Source organism: Ochlerotatus camptorhynchus, unplaced genomic scaffold (assembly GCF_037179485.1).
Source record: "Ochlerotatus camptorhynchus isolate MF236.1 unplaced genomic scaffold, CSIRO-AGI_Acam_v1.1 ptg000019l, whole genome shotgun sequence".
Lineage (NCBI taxonomy): Eukaryota > Metazoa > Arthropoda > Insecta > Diptera > Culicidae > Ochlerotatus > Ochlerotatus camptorhynchus.
In genome coordinates this window covers 551,654-572,611 of record NW_027040511.1, presented here as the reverse complement: position 1 = coordinate 572,611, position 20,958 = coordinate 551,654, and the positions used below count along the sequence as shown (strand labels likewise).

Here is a 20,958-nt window from a genome sequence, read left to right as displayed (position 1 = left end):
ACAAACCCTCAACGTATATTCGTCTTTTGAGCTATGATTTAGGACCTATAAGCAATTGTAATCGTATACTGCATTGCTTATATAATGCTGACATATAATTATTTCCAGTCCTCAAACAAATTGAATAATGCTGATTAAAGGCAAAAACAGTGCTAAATAAAGGCTATCCATGCTGCTTATGGCGGTCGAGCTCAAAAAGATATTCAATTGGTTAGTTAAACTGGAATAATCATGATATTGCCCTTAATCACATAACAGCTACATAAATCAATCAAAGATGGGACTGATATATATTTTTTAGAATTCTTCTAAATGTGTCAAAAAATGGAGTGCTCTATTATCAGTGATTTGTGCCAGTTTTGATTAGGTATTTCACGTAGGAAAATTTAGAGAATATATCCCTGGGACATTTTTACATATTTTGTTCGCTCTCAGTACTTATTTTTCAATAAAAGAATCTTAGCACACCTTAGTTACTACACATACCCAGAAGAATCCAGACGAGAATGACGTAATATGTAAACAGTGCCCAAATCAATCAATTTTAGAATAAAAGCGGATAGCTTGTAGTTAAAGCTTTCAATTTCTGATGACTGTCCTAACTTGGCTTAACACCATAACCATAACCATAACCATAATAAAATAATATATTAACACCATTCTGGATAACTTCTAATATCCAATCCCTTGATTCCTAGCTAAATTTAAGGTTTCGCAATAATAGATAAGTAACAGAATCGGCTTCGATATTGAATTAAACAGATATTGAAATCATGATCATGACTGCAGTGGCGCCTATCAACCCATCAACTCGTGAACCGGGGGACCAACGGTTTTACTTCCCTTCCGAAGGAAGGCGTGATCAAAGATGTTATGCCTCAGAACATCCCGGCGGCGCCGACTGGAATTGAACCCAGGCCTACTGGGATGAGAGGTAATCACGCTTACCACTACACTGACGGCGCCGCTGTTATTAAAGCTTCTCCGTGTGCTCATTATTGTCATCCATATGTGTTCTTGAGAATTTATCTGAGCATCTGTTGAAAAACTATTAAAATACTATTGATTTTGGTGATAATGATGACATTTGCTCCTCACTGTTTGATTTGATCAAGCTTTATAACCTCTGATTGTCCTTAGAATGTCACTGTATGAAGGGTCAAAAACGGTTTTGGTGGATCGATAGGTAAATTCACCTATACGTCTTCACAGGATGATATGCTTTCAGCCACATGATCATACAATAATTGGTCAAAAACAAGCCGTCCGACAGAAGGATACTCCAATGAGTGTGAAGAAGAGCCCGCCCTTTTTCCACGAGATGTTAACAACAGGGAGTTGAAAATTTCACTCTCCCATCCAAATTGCTTCAATTGGGTGTCCTAGTGGTCCTTCAGAATCCCCTGTATTTTCCAGTATATAAATGATTGATGACATGATGACCAAAAGCAAAACGCTACACATTGAATATCATGCGAGAAATCCTTTTGTGAAAGATTAGCTATTACTATTTTATTATTATTATAGTTATTATTATTATATACTGAAAAGTCGCACATAAAAAATAGTTAAGTAAATAATGTATTTTGAATATTAATGTTTTAGTTTCTATATTCATAAATGATATTTAATTGCGCGTTGTGCTTCTGGATTAATGATTCAAATGTAAAATAGATCGATCTAGCTTATGCTCCTCCTTAATTGTACTGAAAATAAGACTAGCTAATTAAAACTGGTGTATCCCATGTTGATTCTGTAAGACGGTATACATTATTTTTAATCAAGTAGCAGTGTATATCCGGTGACTTTCAAACCTTTGTGTGTGTCTCAAAAATTAGACAGGGTTTCATATTAGACTGATGCAACATTTGAAATTTTCGCTCCACAGTGCTTAAACGGTTCCAAGTTGGGTCCTGCTTAGCCTCGCAAAATTTGAACTACTTAAGTAAGAAACTGACCTGGCACAAACCATTACAAGTTTAGATGGGAATTACTATGGGAAAACTTATGGCTGCTTGATCATGCCATAAGAATATCAATCTCTTAAACAATTAATAACAATTTAATTTGACATTTGGCTGAAAAACGATGTTCCGCAAAGTTGTAGCCAAGGTTGCAAAGACTCATTTCAGCTAAAACAATGTTTTTTAAAATTATGAAATAATTAGATGCCATGATCAAATTTTGAATTGGTAGGATACAAGAAGAGGTTGCAAAGAATGTGTTTGACATATTAAACCTGTTTATTTCACTTCATGAGAGTCACAATCAGCGATTTTTCACAAACTCACTCACTCACTCAGCGATCAGCAAATCGCTGATTGTGACTCATAGAAAGCAAAATTTACAGGTTTTATGTTTCCAACGCATACTTTGTAACCTCTTCTTGTAAGTTACAAGTAAAACATGCCATCATACCATCTTTTGGTTTTATTATTCCGAAAAACATTATTTTAGCTGAAATGAGTCTTTGCAACCTTGGTTGTAGCTTAGAAAATTTCCCGTAATAATAGTTATAGAAATTTTCGAAAAAGCAATATGGAAAATGCGTAGAAGACAATGAACAAAAAGTTTGGTTTTCCCATAGTCATTTCCATACAAACTTTGAATAGTTTGTGCCAAGTCAGTTTCTAACCAAATGAGTTTAAATTTTGGGAGGCTAATCATGACCTGATTTGAAACCGTTTTAGCACTGTGGAGCAAAAATTTCAAATTTTGCATCAGTCTAGTTTCATATCCTTCTCAATTGTTATTTTTGTATGTGTATCCTCCCCTCGTCTTTTGTTGATATGATCTGTAATGCAAAGTTTCCTATGAACAAAGTAGGGTAAGTGAACCAGCTATGGCACTAGTGCTCGTTTTTTTTTTGATTTTTTTTTTCTCAGGGTCTAACTCAAATTTGAAATAAATTTTCATGGTTTCATTCGCGACAAAATGTATTTAATTTTAGACCGTATGGAACATCTTTTGTTCTAGCACCTTTTTCAATGATACATTTTTGCATCTCAAAACAACAACAAACCTTCTAGAAAGGAAAAGGTAAGGAACCCACCATGTTGTTCAACTTCACTCTCTTGAGTCTTGATGGAAACCTTCACTTAACCAAGTTTCAGGTTCCAACAAAGTTGCAAGAAACATTAATCGAGGCTTGGCGGAAAACGATCTGACAACCTTGATAAAGGCTATCTTGAGCACTCAAATGTTTAACTTTTTAATGGAAACCATGTACATATATAAAAATATCAATATCAAGATAACTACAATACGCTATTGAATGTAGCCTGCATTAAGCTGTGAAATCCTAGACACTAATAAAACCTACAGCCCTACAATCTTATTGTAATTTGGTAGTCCAAAATAACTTTGAGTGCTAATCTGATTTTGTTATTCATTATTATTTGTAAAAACACGGGCTGTTGGAAAATATTACCTCATTTCATTGGCTTCACAGCTAGACTAAAACAAGCCAAAGTAGGTACTCGAATGATAACAGCAATAAGCGGAAATTCTTGTTCATATAAGAAAATCAAAGCTGATAAGGACTGTATCATCGCGGTTCGCCGTCTGCGATTTTATAACCAGGACAAGCTGAGGTAAATCAGCAACAGATATCGTTAAGCTACTGTTTACGATAGACTTGGTTGATATCAACATTAATTTAACATTATAAGAAAGCAAAATTACACAGTACCACTGATTAGTCAGGTCTTTTCGGTGTGGCGTGTGAAATGAGGTGACTCGCTTTCATTTCACTGGTGATAGTGAGTCACCTCACCTCACACACCGCGCAGAATAGGAAAAGGTGTGAATTTCTTTTGGGTGGGAGGCATGGGACTACAGCAAAACTTGCGGTAATAGAACATTAGAATAAATGCCATCACTTCGAGTTTTCAGCCCAAAATATCATTTTTTTTCCGCTGTCGTGTTGTTTTTGTCGCTTGCGGGACAGCGTTGTAAGCACTGAAACATCGGAGAAAAGAAATAATTAGTGTTTTGAGTTCTTCATTCCCTGGGCTTTGGCAAAACCTTGAGGTAGTTTAATTAGGCTAACAGGTCCCAGGGTTGATCTGGATCTTTACCACATTGGAAAGATGCACACTAGTGTTGCCAGATCAGTGTTGATGCTTACCAAAGGTGCAGTTGAACCTGCTTATAAAAGCATATTAACAGATTAATTATTACCGTACATTGTTTGTTGCTCTGTACTAATAATAAATGATTAAGCACAGCATTTGATATTTTAGTAGGAATGCTGCATTAAGTCGCAGTGGAAATCAATCCTTTATTGAATTGGATTTATTTCCATGGATTTGCACGTTTGGAAAGTATCATCACAAAGATTCTGCACTCGGTCTACAGCTTGTGGGCGGGAAGCGTTGTGTTTGTTTTTGTTTTTTTTTATCTATTTATAAAGTCAATTCTAACACATACGAAGCGAAAGACAAATCAAGCATTAAGCACAAGACTTTCAAGAAAACTAACAACACGAAGTCTGGAAATGGCAATGTTTCATTCAAGTCAAGTATTTCAAGAATATTAACTCCGATTATGACTTACTCAATGGAAGTTGAGACTGTTCTCAAAAGCAACAGAAATTCTCTCCGTATAATGGAAACCACCATGCTCGAAGCTCTAAAGGTTCTTAGTTTTGAAGCAAGACAGCGTCCTGAGGCATTCACCAATGAAAGCCCAGAACAACCGCCACAAACTGTTATCAATGACTCACAAAGCGCAACATATTGCAGTCAGAGAACTGGGGAACTACACGATCAACAATAAAATTAGAGTGGCGCGGCTAAATTACTTTGGACATGTGGTAAGGAACACATCCCAAGGAATACTAGGGAAAGCTCTCAATTATCGCGTGCATGGAAAAAAGAAACTAGGACGACCCTGCTTCACGTGGAAAACAAGTCTCAAACAGGACTTCGAAAGAAGCAACACAACAGCGGCGTATTGGAAGGAATTGGCATACAACCGTGGCGAATACAAGACCGGCACAAAGAAAATATTCAACGCACTTATCGAGTCTGAATATGATTTGTCGGAATTCGAAGGATTTTTGCTTCCGGACAGCGAAGAGGAGCCTTTCCACGGATTTTAGCAGCTAAGTAGATAACAAAATGTAAGTACATTATCCATCACTAAACTAATCAATAACACAAGTAAATGAAATTATAAAACAATATTTACAGGTATTGCAAAACATGGTCCTCTGTACGTTTACACTCCAACTTTTACTAATACTACTGTTCCTCCGAATATCCCCTACTTGAAACACTATACCTCCCTATCCGGCATCTTAAGCAGGATTCAATTGATCCCTGTGATTATTATTCTGTGGTGCCAAATCTTTACCTCTACCCTTGTGCTGTATGGACAGTGATGTTTTACTGGAGACCTGGCCCTATGACCCCCTTCTGTGCTTGAAAATGAAAATGAAAATGAAAAATGAATTAGTGTTTTGAGTTCTTCATTAAAATATCTAAAATCCAACATATGACTTTTGCTAAATTCGCAGACGTGGTGTCGTCCAAAAAAAAAGAGTCCGAGTTTTCGTTGAAAAAATCGCTACTCAAATGTGCGTAAAGCATCGAAAAATTGGAATATCCGAATCCTATGTAATTTTAGGTAATTAATTTTTACATCGCGGACAGAAGAATCATCCAAATTGATCGAATAGTCTGCGAAAAGTCTGAAATGTTGATTATTAACATACTGAAAATCAGTAGTAGTGATTGCATATATACTAATGTTCTAAAAAAATTTACAAAAAATACCCCTTTTTAGAGATCTCAACAGATGTCCCCCCTAAAGGGTAGACACAACTCAAGAATTTCATAAGGCTCAACATAGAGATATGTTAATGTACCAGAACCTGGACGGACACGAGCCTACCCAGGGAAGGACCCGGATACGACCACCCATGTGTGCCTAGAGTATCGCACGAGCTGACGAGTGCAACGGGAAGGACAGTAGGTGTATAGACTAGGGGGTTAGACCCTAGATAAGTCAACTTAGCGGTTGGCACAGCCTATACACTGAACAATTACAATTATTTTTCATAAGGCAATGAAATCCATACCGATTTTTTGTAGCTAAAATGCATAAGTAGTTCTTATGGAATTCTTACGTTCTTTTGCCTCAGTGTAGCCACTACATACAATGTATCTGGGCAAAAAATATATATACTAAGTTTGTTTTTAAAATTTTCTGAAAGTCAGCCCGAGCAAAGTCTGAGATCAAATTGAAATCTAAATTTTGGTCGTTTTAACGGTTAAAATATCAAAATTGAGAGCAAAAAAATCTTCCTGTGACATCACATTGAAAATTATTTCTGCTATCAGTGAGAGCAGACTGAAAACTCAATTTGATATCAATTTTTCCTGTTGATAACAAAACAAGTATTCAATTTGATGTTATGCTAAGGCAATGAAATCAAACCCGCAACAACATATTTTTGAAGAGCAAATGTACAGCAAAATAAAAACAAAATTTGTCAATTGCATGAACTGAAATCAAATTAGAATTTCAGTTTGATGTTTATATCAAAACTTGATTTCAATATACATACTTTCATTTTGATGCTGGACTTTGCTCGGGTAGTTCTCCATTGACACTACTCACATGCAATAAATCAGACCGACTGGTTGAAAATTCGCCGAGAAAAAACGGTGGGTAGAACTTTGTGGGTAACGCGTTCTTCGGGGGATAGCTGTATATAGCACTCGGTCCTCCAGGCCTCGGATTGAAAGTCGGTTTTCCAAGGAAGGTATACCTTTCTTTGTAAGAAGGGTAAAAAGCAAAAAAATAATTCAAACTTTTGGATACCAGTTCTGATAGCCGGCGCCGGTGGTGTAGTGATAAGCGTGACTGCTTTCTCACCCCAATGGATCTGCGTTCAATCCCAGCCGAGGTCGGTGGGATTTTTCTGAGGCATACAAATCTCTGATCACGTCTTCCTTCGGAAGGAAAGTAAAGCCGTTGGTCCCGGCCCATGTGTGTTGAATGGGTGCGATATCCTACGCAGGTGTGGAAGCTGCCTTCCTGCACATTCGATTGCCGTTAATGGATGGCAATCTATGTCCGTCGGTGATTGGCACTAGATAGCGGGACAGAGACCGACGTTAAATAAAGGAAAGAAAAAAGGATACCAGTTCTAAAAAGTGCTTACAATTATAATTATTATTATTATTACTATTGTAAATCTCGGAGGGACTGCGCATGGTTGAAAGAAAGATGTTTGGCGGCGTCGGGGCGGATCGTTTGGGTTTCATTCCCTAACTGTAAACCATTTTTGTTCACTGCAAAAAGGCTACTTTTTTTTTTTTTTTATATATTAATTTATTTGTACAGGCTCAATCGAATAAACTTAAAAAAAGGCTACTTAACATATGCTATTTAAACACACTTTTTCATTTATCACTATTTTTGAAGCTGTGCTAAAGGTAAAAGAAAATTACCGTTCATAATGCAGTCAACATTAAAGATTGTACACCTACGGTTCCCAGCCTGGGGTATGCGTACTCTTTCCTAACATTCGCAAATTGAAATTGTTGAATCATAATTTTCATAAATTTTCAATTCAGCTAAAGACACCACAATTATTACAAAATTCTCAGACGAAATTGCTTAAACGTTCTACAAATTTTATTTTACGATAAATTATTTATATTTTTGATTTGAAGTGTTTAAATTTTATTCCACCATTCAAAGAGTTTTCATATAGAATGCAAGTTTATGAAACTTATAAACAAATGTTTCACATCCTGTAGCAACAATTCAAAAGCAATATTATGTATCCATTTAAGTTTGGACTGATTAAAAAAATCTTTTTGGGTTTTTCTCAGGCATAAAATCTCTATAGCATAGAGATTCGATAGCATTTCCAACCAACTCCATAAAATCTCTGAGCACGTCTTCCTTCGGAGAGAAGTAAATCCGTTGGTTCCAGGTCCATGAGTTTGATGAGTCTATAGGTAGGATCCAGGTGTAAGAGCTGCCTCCCTGGTGTCGATAGCATTAGTAGCATATTTCGACTTTAAAAAAAATCAATGCTCTGAAAACCTTCCAAGATATAAAAAAAAAAAAAACAAGAAGCAAATTTCAAATTTGAAGTATTTTTATTCTTTGATTCTGAACACACTTAAGAGGTTGAGATCTCTAAAAAAGGTATTTTTGTTAACTTTTTAGAACATCAGAATAAATGCAATCACTTCGGGTTTTCAGTATGCTATTAAGCAACATTTCAGCTTTATTTTCGAAAAATTTCAGCAAAAATATTAACTTTTCCGCTGTTGAATCATCGCCCTTAATCACGGCTTCCCTGTTCGGTTTTTTTACAGTTTACAGAACTGTAAATCAAAAAAAAATCGAACATTCAGCTATTCTCAATAAAACTACTGATGTTCAGTAACTATTGCGACAAGCTACTGAATACGGTAATATCAAGTACTACACACTTAGATTTTTTGCCAAGATGGGCACCACCGAGCAACTCGGCATTTTATTTTGCTGGATCTTAGTGGAAAACTTGCCGAGCTGAATACAAACGGGAATTTTGCCGAGACCTCAGCTAACAAACATAAATTTTGCTGAATCTCGGCAAATTATGCACTGAGATACAGTAAAATGAAATGCCGTGCTGTTCGGTGGTGCCCATCTCGGCAAAAAAAAACTAAGTGTGTACATTTTCCGAAAAATAACAGCGGCGTACGGTGAATGACTAAAACTCAGTAAAATAGAGTACCGAGTTTTCAGTATTCATTATGTTTTACTGAACAGTCATCAAACAAAATTTCACCATTGCTGACCTCACCAGTAAGTCAACTTGCTTGCGTCATGCTACTCCGTTTCACCTTGCGCACTTGACCTCGGAAATTTCTGTGTGATTACAGAAAACCTTTGTGAAAATAAGTGAAACATCTGGAAGCCAACGCAGGAGTGCAGAAACTGCCACGAAATTGGACAGTTTATGCACTCCTGCATCGACTTCCAGATGTTTCACTGATTTTGAAGCAAAAACATTCACTAGCATTGCCTGTTGTAAAGCTCCAGACACGCATCCGTGCCACTAAGAGAGCCACTAACCGGCCGAACCATCAGGAAGCGTTAATCATGTTAACCTCAATCCCCAACTAAAAATCGTAAAAAATAGAATCATTTTAACCCTACATATCGTATGGAACCCAAAATCATTTACTGGTAGTATCAAGTTTTTTGATGAATTTATTTAGAATTAATCTAGTATACTTAAACACTCAGTAAACAAATAAATTACTGATATAAACAGCAGTTTCTTTAACGGAAATATTTGACGGTTCAGAGATTCTACGATTTACGGAGTTTTCAAAAATGCAGCTCTCTCCATAGAAACGCAGGCAAAAACGTAGCCTCACTGATTCCCTAAACACACACCGAAACTCACACGATGCCATATGAAACGGTTTGAATGCGCTCGCATACCCAATCAGAGATAGCGGTACTTTGTGTACACATTCCTGATGCGTAAAACGGTTTTGGTAGTAAATAATTACGGTAGTTCATTTTCATTCATAACCGTGATGTACATCAACACGTCGGCATTTTCTCGGTTCATTTCGTTCATTCCGTACAAAATAACCAGCGTGACGGATTCATTCTCCGAGTGTCATCAGAGCGTTAAAAGAGAACAGAGAGAACTGTCAGATTCTTTAAACGTAAACACAAATTTTATTTATCTGCCACAGCCAGCCGAGTAGCAAAACGGCGGGGTAAATACCAAACACGAAAGAAGGAAGGAGATTGTGTTTCTGTACTACAGCCAGCAACGAAGTCTCTGTGGGATAGCCTCCGAATCAATTCGAAGTTGTGCATCAGTCTAAACTTTCACTCCCAGCTGGATGGAAGCATACAACCGTGGGTGTGGTGCAAGTAACATTATCGTTTTTTATCGCTACCAACGTTTATAAATTGTTGTTGAGTGTTGCGTATAAGCTTATTTTTGTTGATTGTCGCGGTGGCCAACATGGATACCCTGAAGACGAACCTGACCAAGCACCGTCAGGAACACTTGCTCAAGTATTGGGAGGAATTGAACGAGGAGCAGAAACGGCTACTAACGGAGGACATAGACGAATTGAATCTTGAGGAAGTGAATGAGTTTTTCGAACGTGCCACATCGTCACTGACGGAGGGAAATGAAAAACTGGACGATAAGATGAAACCAGTATGTGAGGACAAATACCTTTCGATTTCTAGGACGGACGAAGATCAACTGAAGAAATACAATGAGGAAGGATTGAAACAGATTGCCGAGGGAAGGGTAGGCGTACTACTAATGGCTGGTGGACAAGGAACTAGACTGGGCTTCGCTCATCCGAAAGGAATGTTCAACGTGGGTCTACCGTCCAATAAATCACTGTTTCGTATCCAAGGTGAGAGGATTTTGAAATTGCAAAGGCTCGCTGCTGAACTGACTGGAAAGAGTGGGCGTATTACATGGTACATTATGACCAGTGAACATACCATGATTCCAACAAGAAAATACTTTGAACAGAACAACTATTTCGGACTGAAGGCAGAGGACATAATGATGTTTGAACAGGGAAGCTTACCTTGCTACGATTTCGAGGGAAAGATTTTATTAGATGAGAAGCATCGAATCGCAAAGGCCCCCGATGGCAATGGAGGATTGTATCGAGCTTTGCGCGATCGTGGAATACTGGACGACATGGAACGACGAGGCGTGTTATATTTACATGCACACAGCGTTGATAACATATTGATAAAGGTCGCCGATCCCGTTTTCATCGGTTATTGTGCTGAACAAAAAGCTGATTGTGCTGCCAAGGTTGTCGAAAAGTCTCATCCAAACGAAGCCGTCGGAGTTGTGTGCCAGGTTGATGGAAAGTATCAAGTAGTGGAGTATAGTGAGATTACCCAAAAGACTGCCGAGCTTCAAAAAGAAGACGGGCGATTGGTTTTCAATGCTGGTAACATTTGCAACCACTTCTTCACGACCAGTTTTCTGCGCAAAATTGGTTCAACATTTGAAAAGGATCTTAAGCTGCATGTAGCTAAAAAGAAAATTCCATTCATTGACTCAACGGGAACGCGTTGCACCCCGGATAAACTCAATGGAATAAAAATTGAAAAGTTCGTGTTTGATGTGTTCCAATTTGCGGAGCATTTTGTCACAGTTGAAGTTCCACGAGATGAAGAGTTCAGTGCTCTAAAAAACGCAGATAGCGCCGGTAAGGACTGTGCTAGTACGGCCCGAGCCGATATTTACAAGCTGCATAAGAGATACATCGAAACTGCTGGCGGAACTGTGAATGGTGAAGAGTGCGAAATTTCTCCACTTTTATCATATAGCGGAGAAGGATTGAAGGTCATAATACACGGAAAGACCTTGGTTAGTCCGGTGCACCTGATGGCAGATGAGGAAAAAGTGGCGAATGGTGATAAATGAAGCAGTTCTACAATGAGTACAGCACAGCTTGTATTTTATACTTATTTTATGAAACACGTACTTTTTACTAGGACGAATAAAACTATTTAGGCAATTAAGATATTTTGCAATATATAACATTTCTTTTAATAGATAATCCAGATCAGTGGTTATTGTGGCTCAGTGGTTTACATTGAAGTCCAATTGGCTACAAACCGCTGCTCTAGATCCCTTACGTACGTTATCATGTACTAGGAAGTCTAATGACTGACCATTATTAAGTGCAATGAAGGCAGAAAAACAAACCTAGTGTAAAATGCAAAGGCTTGCTTACGAAAATAAACCACAAAATAAGCAATCGTCTCAAACCGAGCAAGCTATAGAGACCATTCCTTTTTGTTAGGTGTTGCCAACCGTGTGCCATTCAAGAGAAAGGCAATTCGTTACGTGTCCAATTTGAAAACTTAAAATGCTACGCTACTAGTTTTTCCGCTCTTGATACCGGTTTGAATTGAAAGTGAACAGCTTCTCGGTGGCCTCGATGCAAGCTATTGTTGTTACCGAGGAAAAATAGATTCTTATGATTTATTATTGAGAAACGATTGCTACACGCCTATAGATCTGCATCGTTAAAAAAATCAAATTGTATTGCTTTTGTTTATATTTGCTTAATTTGTTGTATATAATTATGGTCTCTTCTTGAGTCTTCGCATAATAAATCTGATCTTGCTGTATGAAACATTGCTTAAATTTGTATTTTTACAATCACATTCCCCGAAATATACAATGCACCACAGTTCGATCGTGATTTGGTTTTAATGTCACGAACCATAATGCATTGCAACAAAAGATCACGGGCTTCAAACAATCCATCCCTCGTTTTGCACACAACTTTTGCTTTTATTTATCTTAATCCTATGTACAGAACCGGTTTGGTTGCGAGAAGCAAAGCGCAGGAATGCCGCGGCGATTATAACGTTCCGGCAAAAGTTCCAGTTTCAAATTTGTGAGGTTGGTTGCGTCACGGTAGAAAAAAAGTGATGATGCTACGTCCTCCTTCTTCAGTCAGATCGAGTTGTTATAGATATTGATCATTAATTCGGTTATTGCATAGTGTACACTTACGTAAGTGCGCAATTTTGTTTCGGTGAAATGCAATGCTTGACGATAACGAGAACACGATCAACGATGTATGTACTCATTTATAGATTCCGGCAACGATAACGTGGCTGTGGAAAACTCTCGACATATTTTTTTTTTTTTTCAAATGCCCAAAACAAATGCCTACGGTCCCATGTGATTTTTTAGCGAAAATAATCTATCGATTGGCAACTATTGTTACGTACTCTGCCCGTAAACGCATAACAGTTACATTTCTTCTTGATTTCCTAAGTAAATGGGACAGTTTTGCATTTATGGTTAGTACGTATTTTTTCTATGTGCTCGAGAAGTTAGAGTAAGCTAGGGCAAAAGTTTGTTTTGAGATTTTCGTAGCCCGTGCAAAATAAAACTCATTGTTATGGTCCTTGTTAGGCAGGGCAGACTTCCCCAAAAATATCACAAGAATTGGTGACGTTTTCGAAGAGCTACAGGCAAAAGTTTGTTTCGAGATGATAAATTATATGAGTGTACCCCATTAGGCATAAATACGTTAGGCATACGGACCTTAGGCATAATGGACGTTAGGCATAAAATACTTGCTGCTGTTCAACTCTAGAAACCTGTTTCGAGCATGGTAAACAATGTTTAAATTAGACTAAGCGTTGAATAAAAGATGATACAAGTTATACAAACATACTTTATTTAATAACCACAGTTTGGAATCCATTATGTATCATACCATAAGTGAAGTAGCTAGATATTTACTTAGATCCAAGACTAGTAGCGATAGCGGTTAATCTGGCATAGTTTTGAACTATATCTTGAAATCAATCGCATCTAGAAATAAAAAAAAAATCACACATTTGTTGTAATATATTCTTAAAAACATATTGCAATTGGCAAAGAAGAAAAGGTTTTCCTCAAAGAACAGCTCATGGAATAAAGAATGGTGAATTCTGTGATTTTTCATTCAATAACAATAAAACAGCTAAGTTGAATAAAAGATGATGCCAAAGAACAGCTCATGTAATGAAGAATGGTGAATTCTGTGGTTTTTCATTCAATAACAAAAAACATACCTGCTGCTTCCAGGATTTACTCCCATACTTTTCGTTACAATGATTCTGTTTTTGTTGTCTGTTGAATGAAAATTAGCGGAACCGTCTGCTGATGTGAGGCAGCGATACTTCCATTAACAGTCACGAGTTGCCGAAACAAACAAGAAACTGTGGCAAACGTACCATCTGCAACCCATTACTTTGCCTGTCCAAGACGTCGCTAGTTTTAAGGCTCTTTCATTATTGTCGCCGATGTCAGCAAACAATAGAAGGTCCCCATTATCGTCCGTCTGGAATTCATCGGGTAGATTATGCCTAACGCCCATTATGCCTAACGTCCATTATGCCTATCGTTCGTATGCCTAACGTCCGTATACCTAACATCGATATGCCTAACGACCGTATGCCTAACGTCGTGTACCCAAATTATATCATTTGTACCTGTGCGCGTAGAACAAGAAAATGTCAATAGTGGAGGGATAATTTTATTTCAGGGTATGATTGGGTATATCTTGAAATTTTTTTTAGGGGATATCAGCCTATGGTACGTCATCGGGGTTCCAAACCCATGTAAGCATTCACAAATGTCTAAAAAGCATTTATATATTTTGAACAATCATAAATGGAGCAGAATGTGACAAAAGCCTCGAAAAAATTCGACCCTAATGCCAAGTTCTGACAATATCTGGGCACAAACATGTGATTTTTTAATGTACTTTACGCAACCATGAGGCATTTAAAGCGGCAAAACTTTCTAAAATCTGGCATTAAGTCGTTCACAAACGTTCACTTGCCCCATTGAAAATAATTATTTAATGGGCATTTTCCCTTCTTTTGAACGATGATCTGCCAAATATGTATTTATTTCCCTTAATGCCAAATCGCCATTATTCCAAACGGCAGTTATACCAAATGGTGGCATAGACATTATGCCAAATGGGATATTCCCGTTTATTTTGAAGAAATTGCAGTTAAAAACGGATACACCGAAAAGATGTCGTTTGGCATAATGCCGTTGGGTGTAATAAAACACGAAAAATGAACTGCTCATGTCCAAAAGAAGGGCAAATAATAAGTACGAATCAGTCAGTCCAGCGTGTAAGCAACAATCAATACGAAACTAACGATTTTAAATTGGCTCACCACTTTAGTAGCCTATTGGTCCCAAGCAAACGATTAACGTACCCTATTCTAGTTGAAATTCTATTACTACACTATGTTTGTTTTGATTCGCTATGAAAGTTTGACAGATAACATCAGGGGTGTGTGGATTCATGCAGAACATGCAGGGGTGAGTGAAATAGCTTGGGACTGCTTGGGACCGTTGTTCTGGTACTGAGTGAGCCAAAAATAATAATGATTTTCTTCGGGACCCAGTGGTCTTAGAGTTACCTCTATGGTGTAAGTCAACTGAAGGGTCATTAGATTGAATTGTAAACAATGAGATTTGAAATAAGAAATTGTTTTAGAAATCTTGTTTTTGATACAAATGAGATCTAGTAAAAATGCTTGGAGATTTCGGAGCGAAAAAGTATTTTAACAGTCCGTGGTCTACACTCACAGAAATCTTAAGAAAAGCGAATTGGTAAAATTTCTAAGATTTATAATGCTTGCAAAGTTTTAACATTTAATTTGAGTCTAAGACTTATTTTGTTTTTAGAGTTTTGTGATTTCGCAATTAGATTTTTTTATCATCAATAAGCAACTGAAAAAATACACAAAATAAGGGATAGTGAAACATTTCCAAGATTCTAAATTTCGCCTTGAAAAATGTTCATGGGAAGAATTCTTACTGTTAATATTTATTTATTTTCAGACAGATAATACTCTTACTATTTCTTTATTATCTTGAAAATATTAAAATCAAAATTGATAAACATTCATTAAAACGACGAAAACAAACATCAAACGGATTGTTCTGTCCAAAGAGAGTGCGGTGCACATGAAGGTGGAGAAAATCAGCGTGTCGAGTTGTTCTGCCTGGAATGTTGAGATGAATGTTGTTCAGCGGTACCGGCAGTCTACGTTGTTATTCAGGATGTCAAATATGAAAAGCCGCTGCATCAATAAGGTTCAGTCCGCATCGTGCTCTCTTGCCGTGCGGATCTATTTGCTTTTTGCTGAAGGAAGTGTTACTGCTACCTAAAGCTACAACAAATCTAAACAGCACTTTTCAGTGCTCAATACACCTGTAAATTTCAAACCTTGTTCGACTCTTCGAAGAGGAACGATCCTTGTTTGAAGGTAATAATGCTTGGAAATTGATTTGGAAAATTCCTCTACAATCCTTCTTATTCTTATAATAATCTGCTTGAAAGTCGATTTGGATAAAAGTTTAACTGCCGCCATGGCGCCTAAACGCAAAAGAAAAGGGCAATCTCTTGAGCCCCCTTCCGATGAAATTTGATTTGCTCACGGATGATGAGAATGATCCATCGTCCAGGAAAAATTCTAATTCTTAATGCTAAGAAGGAAAAGGTTCCCCCTATTGTGACAACCACTTCCGATTTCCATGCTCTTCGCACGGAACTTTTGAACTTCGTGAAATTCAAGTTTTCACTGCAAATTGGCCGTCGGGGTGGATTCCGTGTATTGGCTGAAACCTTGGACGGATTCAAACGTCTCCTCAAGTATCTTACTGAGAAGCAGCACAATTTTTTTACTTACGATACCAAAACTGAACGTGTGTTCAAGGTTGTCATGAAAGGTCTGCCCTGTGGTGAATCCCTGGATCAGATCAAAGATGAACTGGCAAAATTACTTGGAGTTGTGCCAGTCCAAGTAATCAAAATGAAAATGAAATCCCGTCCTGGTAATTCGCACAACGGGATTTCTAATGATTTTTAATTAGTTCACTTCAAGTCTAGTTAACTAAACAACCTTAAGGCCTTCGAAAAAGCTAGCCTTATGCTCCATGTCCGAGTGAAGAGGGAACACTTTAGGAAGATTGGAGGAAATTTCCAAAACCTTACCCAGTGCCGTAAATGCCAAGGATGGGATAACGGAACCAAAAATTTCTACATGCCAGCTAAATGCATGACACAAATCGGTGAATCAAAAAGTGGTACGTTTGTCTGTTGTGGTAGCGTTCCACACGGGCTTTCTATTCGCACTCACAATATATAGTATGTTGCCTATCTTAATGCAGGCAAAAGATGCCTAGCTAGGTGTGCTAGTGTTCTCCAATGAAAAATGGTGCCACTTTTTGATCCGAAGTTCCACTTCTGTTCTGTCCCAGCATCCTTTTCTTGGAAATTGGAGAGGTGAAGTTGTAGAATTGGTCTCATGTAAAACAACGATGAATGAATTAATGATTCCCACTGGACCTTGGGACGATCGGGAGTGCTGATAGGTATTCAGTTTCAAGCAAGCTTTTATTGAATATTGAGCAGCCCGTACAACCGTACAGTCGTAGGTACAAATATCACCCCTGCTTCAAATTCTTCATCTATACCTGCTCCCCTCGCTGCTAACAATGTTCAGCGAATAAATGGAGCTGCTATTGCACCGGGTAGAAATCAAAATACTAGTTAACATAATTATAACAACATTTTTAATAATTTTGACTTAGGAAGCATTACTGTTCCTAAAATGGAATTTTTAAAGAAATCATTAATTGACATGATTACTGATATGCTTAAAACTAACGCCATGTTTGATGCTATTTAAACTGGAATAAAATTTGTGAACAATTTTGGCTCAGGGCCTAATATATTTCTGGTATTGATTCAAATATATTATTCGGTTAGTTCAAAGAAAAATGTTTTGGAATCAACAAACCGGTTGTATAGTCAGTTGATTCAAAATTATGTTTTTTTTTTTAAATAGTGATAGAATATGTTTGAATCAATAATAAAATACATTAGGCCCTGAAACAAAAATCCATTTTTCTGCGTGTGTCATGACTTTGAGTAATGGATTTTAAATCATTAAATATTTTGAATTGGAATGCTCGATCTCTTAAAGATAATGAAGACGAGCTATTTAACTTTTTGAGAGTTCAAAACGTGCATATTGCCGTTATAACTGAAACGTTCCTTAAACCTGGCCATAAGGTTAAAAGGGACGCAAATTATTTCATTTATAGAAATGATCGTCTTGATGGAGCATGTGGTGGCGTTGCCATCATTGTTCATAGACGAATCAAACATAAAATTCTTTCTTCGTTTGAAACCAAAGTTTTTGAAACTTTGGGAGTGTCTGTTGAAATTAAATTTGGACAACTTACGTTTATAGCTGCCTATTTGCCATTACAATGCGTAGGTCAGCAAAAGCATTTTCTCAAGTGTGACCTACAGAAACTTACCCGTCAGGTCTAAATTCTTCATTATTCGTGATTTTAATGCAAAACACCGCTCATGGAATAATGCTCAAAGCAATTCCAATGGTAATATTCTGTTTGATGATTGTTCTGCAGGTTATTACACTATTCAATATCCAAACAGCCCAACATGGTTTTCTTCAGCAAGAAATCCCTCAACTATTGATTTTATGATTCATGTCAACTTTGTAGCCAATTGGTTACCCATGCTGACTTCGGTTCTGATCACCTTCCAGTAACTTTTCAAATATCCCAAGACATAATTTCTAATCCCAACAGCTCTACTTTCAATTACCATGAAGCTGATAGGGAGCAATATCGAACATTTATGGAATATAGCTTTGATCCAAACATTCCTTTGCAAACCAAAGATGATGTTAATTATACTCTTGAATCTCTGACTACTTCTATAGTTAAAGCAAGAGCTGCCTCAGTACCAAAATTCGATTCAATTATAATAGAAGACGATCTTCAACTCTTGATCCGTCTTAAAAATGTCCGTATGAGGCAATATCAAAGAACACGCGATCTTGCCATGAAAGGTATCTGGGGGGATTTGCAAAAACGAATTAAAAAGCGATTCTCTGTCCTGAGAAACAAAACTTTTGAAAATAATGCTTCTAAATTAGACCCGAGTTACAAACCCTTCTGGAAACTCACAAAAACTTTGAAAAAAACCTCAAAAGCCTAACATTTTGATCACAAATTTGGAAAAAGCTCAGAAACTTGCTAAGCAATTTGAGAGTTCCCATAATTTCAGTTTGGGTCTTACTAGTCCTAATGAGAATCAGGTTGCTCGGGATTATCTGAATATTTTCTCCCGGGAAAATATTTTTGATGATTCCTGGGGGGCTGATTTGGACGAAGTAAGGTTTATAACTAAAAAATTTCATAATATGAAAGCTCCAGGTGATGATGGAATTTTCTATATCCTCATAAAAAAAACTCCCAGAGAGTACCTTGTCTTTCTTGGTACAACTATTTAACAGATGTTTCCATTTGGCATACTTTCCTGATAAATGGAAAATGCAAAAGTTGTTCCAATTTTAAAACCGGATATAAATCCAGCCGAAGCTTCTAGCTACCGTCCAATAAGTTTGCTTTCTTCAATAAGTAAACTTTTCGAAAAGATAATTTTAAATAGAATGATGCTTCACATCAATACGAAGTCATTTTTTGCAGATGAGCAGTTTGGATTTTGCCATAGGCATTCAACTACTCATCAACTATTTAGAGTTACCAATTTAATTCGTTCAAACAAATCTGAAGGCTGCTCAACTGGAGTTGCTCTTCTAGACATAGAAAAATGATTCGACAGTGTAAAGGATTGATTGCCAAATTGTAAAACAATAATTTGCCTCTCTATGTCATGAAATAAGTTCAAAATTAGTTAACTGACAGAACTCTGCAGGTAAATTATCAAAATTCCACATCTGCACGACTACCTCTTAGAGCAGGAGTTCCTCGGGGTACCATTCTTTGGCCTATATTGTATGACATTTTCACTTCGGACCTCCCTGATTTGTCTCAGGGTTGCCACAAATCTTTGTTCGCCGATGACACAAGTATTTCTGCTAAAGGAAGAATTCTTCTTGTTATTTGCAGCATACTGCAGAATAGTTTAGATATTTTCTCTTCTTATTTGAAAGATTTCTCCTAAGGCTTCTAAAACTCCACTTATAATATTTCCACATAAGCCCAGAGCTTCCTTTTTGAAACCTTGTAGTAGTCACATAGTCACTATGAACGGAGTTCCAATTTCCTGAAATATCTGGATTAGATTATCAATCTTGTTTTCCGTACTGAGTTTCGGTAGCACGACGCCAGGGAGACAGCTCTCACACCTGGACCCTACCTATCGATCCATCAACTTCATGGACCGGGGACCAATGGCTTTACTTCCAGCGTGATCAGAGATTTTATACCTCAGAAAATCCCGGCGGCGCCTACAGGGATTCAACCCAGGCCCTTTGGGGTGAGAGGCAATCACGCTTACCACTACACCACCGGCGCCGCTAATATACATATTCTTGTTTTCGTTTGAACTGTTTTTTTGTATGGTTCGAATGGATCGAACGAAAACAAGAATATGGGTGATAGCTTGTGTTAGTTGTTTGTACAAATAAGATAATAGGTATGGGTAATATTAAAAAAATGTGTGCATTTAGGACAAGCAAATTAATAGAGATTAGTGACGTGTACCGCATGCACACTAGCGGGAGCATCGCCGTTTCTTTCTATTTGTTCCTCGATTAGTTTTCCGTCGATCTTGTTTTCCGTGCTGAGCACCAAAATGCTACAGACCTAGAGAGGCACAGCTCCCACACTTGGACCCTACCTATCGACCGATCAAACTCATGAACCGGGACCAACGGCTTTACTTCCCTGATCAGGCGTGATCAGAGATGTTATGCCTCAGAACATCCCAGCGGCGCCGACTGGGATTGAACCCAGGCCTACTGGGATGAGAGGTAATCACGCTTACCACTACACCACCGGCGCCGCTATGAGCATCGCCGTGTAAAGTCTTTTATTATTTTCCTCTGACTAGCCTAAAAACAAATTATGAATTAGTTTGATAGCGATTTGTTATGTATTTTCCTCGGATTTTCACTAACACGCTCTCACATATCTCATCAATACAACGGGACGTGAAAATCTCTATACTTTCTATCCTTTTCTGTTATGCTTTCTCATAGTAACTTTAAAATTATGGCACAAATCCAGACCGCAACCAAATTCCTTCAAATTTGACATAGTTTTTGAGGACCTTATAAATAGAAGTAGCAGTGAGTAGTTGGGCGTTTAAAACTGAGCCCACCCTGAAAGGATTCTATAACATTTACCCGAATGTCACTGGCTCGATTGCCCAAACGTCACTCCGATTGTAATATTAGCCCAAATCGTTTGAAAATAATCTGATTTTGAGCTCAGTATTTCCAAGTTTGTAGAAAACACCTAAAATGATTTAAACAATGTGGTTTAGCGCAAATTGGTACATACCGCATTATAATTTTCTGCGAAATGGTATACACCACCAAATGACT

The 20,958-nt window shown here is 37.5% G+C and overlaps 1 protein-coding gene across 1 annotated transcript; it reads left to right on the top strand.

Annotated features, from left to right (window-relative positions):
- Nucleotides 1–9,775: 9,775 nt before the first annotated feature.
- mmy (UDP-N-acetylglucosamine pyrophosphorylase mmy) lies at nt 9,776–11,722 on the top strand. The gene has a single exon (XM_065223934.1). It carries the CDS (start codon nt 10,007–10,009, stop codon nt 11,450–11,452), a length of 1,446 nt encoding a protein of 481 aa, XP_065080006.1. The 5' UTR covers nt 9,776–10,006; the 3' UTR covers nt 11,453–11,722.
- Nucleotides 11,723–20,958: the final 9,236 nt, after the last annotated feature.

Coding starts and splice junctions, on each gene's coding strand:
- mmy (XM_065223934.1), top strand. CDS start 10,007: ATGGATACCCTGAAGACGAACCTGACCAAGCACCGTCAGGAACACTTG.